This window comes from Lactuca virosa, chromosome 4 (genome assembly GCF_052849685.1).
Source record: "Lactuca virosa cultivar CGN04683 chromosome 4, Lactuca_virosa_CGN04683_v6, whole genome shotgun sequence".
Lineage (NCBI taxonomy): Eukaryota > Viridiplantae > Streptophyta > Magnoliopsida > Asterales > Asteraceae > Lactuca > Lactuca virosa.
In genome coordinates, this window is record NC_136429.1 from 226621526 (window position 1) to 226630275 (window position 8750).

Consider the following 8750-nt stretch of genomic DNA (forward strand, 5'->3'; position numbering starts at 1 on the left):
CCAAATGTTTCAACAACACCTCCTGACAATCTATACAAACTCTCCATTGCAGTTCTTTCGGACATTCTAATATAATCATCCATGGTATCAGGTGACTCCCCCATAACCATCAAACGAATCGCCGCAGAACATTTCTGCAACGTTGTAAACCCTCGCCTACCTCTTGCATCATATCTCAATTAAAAAAATTCATACCTAACATGTATACTATGTAAAAATTTGTATTTATTTTGTGATAAGTAAGTATTAAAGTTAAACAAAATATATATGTTTTCTAAGGCGTTGGCGATACGTAGGAGCACATTCATACTTAAACGAAATCTTCTTTCGAACTCATCTGACCCGTACACACATTTTTCTGCAAAGTAATCTCGATATAGACGTTCGACTCCAGCCTCGCGATCTCTATTTAACATCGCACGTCTTGTGAGTAGAGGAGTTGGGTTTGGTTGTAGCATCTCGTTAGTGTAGTATTAATACATCATAGTGAAGAATATATAGGCACCGTCATCGTTGGACGATCCATAATTTTTTTGAAGATAATTGAAATTGTATAGAGAAAGAGAGGAATTGTGTGGAAAAAAATTGTGATATATAGTAGGTAGTTATGGATAAAAAAATAATTAATTTTTTTTTCAACGGTAACTTAACGTTCAAAAAAACAAGGGTCAATCAAATTTCACGTTCTCTCTCGTGTGCGTTACCACCGGAGACGAAAAATGCTTTTATAACGAGAAGGGGGGGGGGGGGGGTTCCCCGTTATACCGCCGCCGTTTTGGTGGCCCGTACCGGGTAATCTAAGGGAAACAATAATGCACAATAGATAGTTTCACTCTATCTTTTATAGTCATTCTAATTTAGATAGAGGGTGTGGAAGGTAACAAGGTAGATGGGTAGCATCACTTTTTGTATGATTTTTGTTTTTAATCGTTATTGATGATACATATTTCTTGCTTTTATTCTAGTCTCTTATTCCTTTTTTTTATTATTATTCACCCACCTTTGTTTGTCGTATTTTACATTTTTTTTTCTATTTTACAGGTTTTTGTTTTTGTATATGTCAAAGTCATCTTTGTGATAGATGATACATAGAACTATCATAAATTTCATATAGTGCAAAAACATTTATCATTTTTCTTCCTTTTTTTTGTGTTCAAAACAATTTCACAATTCAAAATTTGACTAATTACAAAATTAAATCATTTAGTGTAGGGCCAAAAGGTGTTTGTCCTATTAAATGACACCACCCATGTTCATTTTTGTGTAAAAAGACCTATAATCTAAGGTACCTAATAATGGTCATTTTCTGTTCAGTCTAATATAATATTAAAAGCATATAGAGGGTTCAAAAGATGACCTAATTAACATACAAAACTACTCTATCTAAAACAACATAAGGAGCCGAATCAACCAAACTTTTATCAAAAACCTAACAATAATTTCGATAGCTAGGGCTATACATGCAACTCTCAGCATAAGCTACCAAGTTTTCTGGTTGAGGAAGTCGACTTGCCAAACCTACACACCCAAAAAAAAAAACACAGTTTCGATTTAGCACTACTATTTCGTACTCTTAGATATCTAGAGTCCTGGATTTTTTTTTTCCAAAAATGCCCTTGAAGCAAGAAATTTTAGAACTTCATTTATCTAACTAACACGGTATCAGAGCAAACTCAACACATATACGTTATGTTTGGTACGCCACAACTAACTTATTTTTCAAGCTTTGTAGATTGTCATGTTCAACAAATAAAAAAGTAGCTTATTATCTAATTTTTAAAAAAAAGTTCTTAGATTGGTGTTTTAAAAAGCTTATGGTGTTCTTTTAAAATTCTCCCAATATAACATTTATTATGTATAAAAAATTGTTCTTTATGCATGCTCATTTATGTTATTTACATTTCTTACCTAGCTTATCTGCTACTTTTTTGCCAAACGTCATTTTTTATCGGCTAGTAGCTAGTTTTTCAGATATCAGCTAGTTTTCAGCTAGCATATATCAACTGGTTTTTCAGCTAGCAACTAGTTTTTAGCTAGTTTGTCTAACATAACCATAGTCTAATGTGTGTTAGGGTCCCACATAAGCTACACAAAGTCTTATCCATCTCTATATATAAGGGCTATTTTAGAGAGAAAACCGGGACTCGATATATTTAACATGTACAAATGAAAAAAAAGTGATTCGAGTTAGAGGGTGATCTCACCAAGTTCATATGCTTTGGTTGCAACTTTAGCAGCAATATGAGCAGAAATCTTGCGTATATTAGTAAACGGAGGGTAAATTAGTCCATTGTCTAAATGCTCCTGTGTAACTTGCTCAGCCAAAGCTTCAGCTGTTCAAAACAAACAAACATATCACTTAACAAACAACAACAAACATTAAACAAGAAGCTTTTGCATTATGCAAACTTACAAGCTGCCAAAAGCATATCATCATGAACATGAATCGCCCCAGACATTATCAACCCCAGACCCAATCCAGGGAAAATATAAGCATTATTCGACTGCAACAATAATCAATTCACAAAAAGTCAACATATATAATAACAAAAATGACCTAAATAGGAGGTGTATGATAACAAAATCACCAACTTTTTCACATGCAACACAAAATAACCATCCATTTTGCAATATTGATTTTGCAAATTGCGAAATTGCTTTATGATTGGTCCCCACCACAAAAAGAAACCTTAAAATTTGCGAAATGATGTCATTTCGCAAAAAAACAATAATTTAAGGTTTTTTTTTCCTAGTGGGGACCATTCATAAAGTTATTTTGCAATTTGCAAAATCCATAGTGCAAAATGAGTGGTTATTTTTCGTGTTAAATGTGAAAAAAGTGATAATTTTGTTAATTATAATACACCTCCTATTTTGGTCATTTTTTGTGATTAACTTTAGATTTAGGGTTTAAGAAAAAGATCAAAAACCTGTCCGGATACATAGATTTTTCCACTATACTCAACAGGAGCGAAAGGACTCCCACTTGCAAATATTGCACGACCCTATAAAATTGAAAAAAAAAAGGTTATACTATTAAGGGTAAAAAATTTAGGTCAAAATTTGGTAGGAAAAAAGTCAAACCTGGCTCCAGTTATAAGCTTGTTCAGCAGTACATTCAGATTGTGAAGTTGGGTTGGAAAGAGCAAGAATAACAGGTTTCTGAAAAACCGATAATTTATGAGGCTTAATCGGAGGGTAGTTTGGGTATTTAGTATTATAAATAAACGATTACCTTTAGGGTTGTTCACTATTCAGATAAAACCGAATTATCCAATTGGACAATTTGGATTGGACTATTTGGTTTGGATATTCGGATTTTTGGATTGGTTTTCAACAAAACCGAATTATTATTTTGGATTTTGGATTGGTTTTGGTTTATAAAATAAGAACCGAATAGTCCAAAAAAACCGAATAAACATTTATTATTTATCTATTTATAATATATATCTATAGTTATTTATTAATTTTGTAATTTTTTTGTTCAAATAGGTTCAAAACGTTTCACCCGATGAAAAAAAACATCAATATGCATTTATTTCAAAAGTTTTCTATCTATAAAATATTTAACTATAATATATCTTCTTATTAGTTGTTTATATATTTCAAATCACAACCAAATAATTTGTTTTTGCTTCTTGTGTAACGTTAGGTAATATTATATTATATATCGTATTAAAATGTTTCGGTTTTTGAAAACCGAATTATAAAAACCGATCCAACCGAATTGTAATTGGATCGGATCGGATCGGATTTGAATTTAGTTTGGATTATTCGGATCCATGTTTTGAAAACCGAAATCAATTTGGATTCACTTGATTGGATCGGATCAAACCGATCCATCCAAACGAACACCCCTAATTACCTTATTAAGAGACGACATAGCTTCAATAACTTCTTTAGTAAATGTCTGTCCTGCCCCTGAAGATCCAATCAACACAGTTGGCCTGATCGTCTTGACAGCATCAAGAAGTTCTTTAACAGGTTCATGTTCATGGGCCCACGGTTTCTTGAAATGTTGAAGTGAGTCCAACCGGGATTTAATAATTAGCCCCTAAAATAATACGATTTTTGTTAAAAATAAATAATTTACTCAAAACGAGATGATATGAAAAGAGTTTTTCATGTTTTATAATCTTTACCTTAGAGTCAACAAGCCAAACCTTCTTTCGAGTCTCTTCCAATGGAACTTTTGTCTACATGATTACATAATAACTTAGGGAAATTGTCGGAAAAGTTCTAATATTTTCAGGAAAGTTACACTTTAGTCCCAAAGATTTTTTTTTGAACAAAAAAGTCCCGATTATTTCATTTTGGCTCAAGTTTACAAAAAAGTCCTTTTTTTTCTTTTAACAGGAAATGACATATAATCGTGTTTTTAAAAATAATCAGGACTTTAACGTTCAAAAAAAAAATCTTGGGACTAAAGTGTAACTTTCCTGAAAATATTGGGACTTTTCTGACAATTTCCTAATAAGTTAATACATATATATCACTTGATCTCTTTTTTTTTCTTTTTTTTTCTTTGTGTTTGTAAAATATTGTTTATTGGGATAATTATGATGTCATATTTTAAAAATTGACCACTTTCTTGAACAATAGCACAAAATGACAAAATGACCACCAATTTCTAGTTTGTCAATGTCAAAAAGTTGTGAAATTAACTTTTACTGAAAAAGGCGACAAAAAAATATTCAAAAACGTAAATCTATCTACAAGCAATTTTAACAAATTGGTGACCAATTTGTTAAATATCACATTAAAAAGTGGTAAATTTTTTCATTAAACTTTTTTTTACCTGTTTTGATATCTCAAGTGCTATGAGTTCAGCAATGCCTGTGCCAGCCTGTGAATAAATAAAAGCTCAAATTTAAACATAATTAAAAACAACAAAATTTGACAAAAATAAATGTAGCAAATATATATTTTTATTTTATTTTTACCTCTCCAGCTCCAAGAAATAGAAATCTATGGTCAGCCAAAGATCCACCAACTAATTTTAATGCAGAAATAAGCCCCGAAAGAACCACTGATGCTGTCCCCTAAAATAAAATCACAAAATCTTAATAAATATTTGCCAATAATAGAAATATGTAATAAATCAGAATGCCTATATATACCTGTATATCATCATTGAAAACAAGGTGTGTGGAACTGTATTTTGCAAGAAGATCAAATGCATTGTGATTAGCAAAATCCTCAAACTACAAAACAAGTTACAAAGATCAAAAAAATTGAGAATCATTTGTTGGAGAATGTAATCAATATTTAGAATGAAAATCTTGAATACTTATTTAATATATTATTATTATTATTATTATTATTATAAATGTTACTAACCTGAACAAGAACTTTCTCACCATAGCTTTGCTTCACAGCAGACATAAACTCATTCATAAGTTCAGCATATTCCTAGCAAATATAGTTATATTACATTATAACCACAATTTACCTCAATAATCTATAATTTTTTTTATTGAAACATTTTTTTTAGCAAAACATAAAAAGTCAACCTGTCCTTTTGCTCTTTTTTGCCTCAAACCAATGTAGAATTCATCGTTCAACAACTTATCATTGTTTGTGCCCACATCTATGGTTATAGGCAAGCACTATATCATACATGATTTTTAGCAATCGTTACATGAAATAAATAAATAAATAAATAAAAACATAATGTTTTATAATCTTTGAAAACTTACAAGTGAAGGACGAATTCCTCCAAGAGCAGTATAAAGAGAGAGCTTCCCAACGGGTATTCCCATACCTTGGCAACCGAGGTCTCCTAATCCCAATATTCTCTCTCCATCTGTCACCACAATCACTTGAATATCTTTTTCAGGCCAATTCTTTAGTATTTCGAGAATCTTTCCCCTATGAAAAGATAATTAGTTAAAAGGACAAATTACAAAAATACCATTTTCGGGTAGTTTTGTGTACACTCGAACCATAAAATTTCAAACATTTTTATCTGTTTTCCAAATTAACCATTTTGAATTTGGAAAATGTTTGAAACTTTTATATTTTTTAGGCTATGTTTGGCATTGCCAAAATTGAAAAATTACCAAAAGTATTAATTAAATAGATCTAATTGATATCACAAACTCACTTGTCTTTTAAACTAATAAATAGACCCTGTGGGCGCTTGAAGATACATCCGTACTTTTGGCATGCTTCACCAACTGTTGGAGTGTAGACAATTGGGAGAAGCTCCTCAACATTTTCGATTAGTAGCTTATAGAACAACCTTTCATTTTTCTCCTAATTAAATCACAAAAAAAGTAAAAAAAAAAAAAAAAAAATTGTATTCTTGATGAATATAATAATGAAATACTTAAATGGGTACCTGAAGATCCATCATGGCTTGGTACTTATGCAAAGGTACTACATATTGTCGGATGTTAGCCATCATCTTTTTAACCTGGGTATCGATAGTATTAACCTTTTTTTTTTTTTTTTTTTTTTTACCATTTTGTAAATTGAAATTCACGAAAAATGAGTAATACTTGAAGATCTTGATCAACAACAACTGGAGGAAGTAACCCACTTATGTAATGAGCGTCCCTTTCTTTCTCACTGAATGCTAAACCTTTGTTGTGACGTGGGTTTCTCAGCAACGAATACCCACTACAAAAAGTGATCAAATTTACCAATTTCACATCAAATTGAAAGAAAATTTTACATCTTTTTTACTTTTCACTGATATTTGTGATCACCTGGCAACGGAAACAGACCAAGGGGTGTCGAATTGCTCATCTGTAGCTGTATCCTCGCCGTACACGTCCTCAACGCCACCGCCAACGGCGGTGGGATGTTGTTTCGATGTAGGGTCGACGACTTCGACGGCTGTCGGAGCATTCAACTCGTTTACAACGCTCTCCACTGAAACGCTGAAGTTTCTTTCCAGTCGGGTGTTCGAGTTCATCATCGCTACTACCTTCGGAAGATGAATTGATACTCTCAACGATTGTGACTGCGTCATTTTTGAAATCCCCGAAAGGGAATTATTCTGGTGCAACTACAAAATGAGGTTGGATTTAAACAAGTAGATATTGCCGAAAAAGATAAACACGTTATCTTTATCTTAACAATCGGATTTCCAAGATTCAAAGCTGGAATGAAATCGTCTGCGAGATTGTTCGATTCGAGCCAAAATCCAAAGACATTTTCATTTTCAGACATAAATCGCAGGAGAAAACTAAGAAAATACGATGCATGATTGTGAAATTACCTTGAATGAGTTTCCTATCAATGCCATCTTAACGAAAGAAACGGAGAACGAAATGGGGGGTTTTAAAATTTCTCCGATGAGTGTATGAGTATCCCTTTCGTCTCCAATCTCTGGTTTTTATGAGGGGTCTTCTGGGTGTTGTCTACTGTTTAAAGGAAGATGGCTGTAGATTATAACATTCTGCTTCTGCACATCTCTGAAACGAAATAAAAATAAAATATTCAGAAATATAAAATTATAAACTTTCGAATGATGATATGACTGAATAATGTATTCGATTCTATATAAAGGATGGACGGATGCGCATACTCCTCGCATTCACAGTAGGTGAAAAAACAATGGGTTTATTTGGGAGTGAAAGACTGGGGAAGGTCGATTTGACTGGAACGATTTCTTGAAATTTGCAACCAAGATTTCGTCTTGTTTGTAAACATCTGACGAGCTGCGCTAACAAGTAAGAGAAGTTGCCCCACCCACAGAACTCAACAATTTACAGCTAGACGCTAGTTTTCTTATGAAGACAAACACAAAGTCACAAAGTATTCATTTTATTGCCCTTTTGCAATATTTAACTTAGATGTGATTATGAGATAGTAACATATCTTTAGATTTGTCCAGTATATGTCTAGTTATCGTCCTTCTAAAAAGTATCACAACTAGTTTATTTAAGAGTTAAGGATAAGTGAAATTTGTTTTGTGGTGTTTGGATAAATTAGTCTATAGCTTATTAGCTTATTGCGGTGGTAATAAACAATTTTTGCAAAAGTGTTTGTGGTGGGAATAAAATCAGCTTATTTAGCTTATTCCTACCACGATAAGCTGATTTTTAAGGATTCCTATCCAAACACTTAAACTTAGCTTATTGTGGTGACAATAAACAATATGTAACAAACATCTTTTTTTTTCCCTATCTAAGTCATGAAATATTTTTTTATGTGATTTATCATTGAACTGTTTTATCGTATTTAAAAATTACCATTAGACCGGATATTGTAAGTTTAGTCGGGGTTCAGACAACCGTGACATCTTTGGTCGTCTCCACCAACATTAAAAATTTTGGGGAAATTTTTAGACTCATTTCCGGGTCTTTCAATCTTCATCGATGAAGATGGGTATGTTCTTGACTAATAATGATGTTCTTGTTGGCGACTAATGAATTTCCTTTAATGATATTGTCACATTAAACAAAAATTAGGTTTTAAGATACAAATACAAATAGGGCCATAAAAGGGGTCAATATAATCTATGCTAACACCCTGCTAACCCCCCCCCCCCCCTCTAACGGTTTTAAAGGGGAGGGGGTGTTACCGCAAGTTCAAGGGTTAAAGCACAACATTAAAAGCCATATGGAAATTTAGAACCTTTATCGGTACTCATAGGTAAGTGGGATGACATTACCATGAATTTCATAACCAAGTTACCGAAGACGAGAAAAAGTCACGACATGATCTCGGTTATAGCATACCGGTTGACGAAGAGTGCGAACTTTTTATCCATACGAGAGACCTGGTCTATGGAAAAG

The 8750-nt window shown here is 32.6% G+C and overlaps 1 protein-coding gene across 2 annotated transcripts; it reads right to left on the bottom strand.

The window, feature by feature from the left end:
• Positions 1–1296: 1296 nt before the first annotated feature.
• LOC145108048 (NADP-dependent malic enzyme, chloroplastic-like) lies at positions 1297–7709 on the bottom strand. Of its 2 annotated transcripts, XM_079045036.1 has the most exons (19): positions 7538–7709; positions 7229–7424; positions 6714–7015; positions 6504–6624; positions 6344–6418; positions 6107–6258; positions 5700–5871; positions 5514–5609; positions 5341–5412; positions 5121–5204; positions 4944–5042; positions 4799–4846; positions 4143–4196; positions 3866–4054; positions 3085–3162; positions 2931–3005; positions 2414–2504; positions 2205–2333; positions 1297–1518 (listed from the first exon to the last, which is right to left on the bottom strand). In XM_079045036.1, the coding sequence occupies exons 2-19, from the start codon at positions 7253–7255 to the stop codon at positions 1430–1432; spliced, it is 1953 nt and encodes a 650-aa protein (XP_078901162.1). In that variant the 5' UTR covers positions 7256–7424; positions 7538–7709; the 3' UTR covers positions 1297–1429. The 2 variants fall into 2 exon arrangements, with proteins under 2 accessions (XP_078901162.1, XP_078901161.1); XM_079045035.1 differs by lacking the exon at positions 7538–7709 and having other exon boundaries at positions 7229–7492.
• Between the last annotated feature and the right edge of the window lie 1041 nt (positions 7710–8750).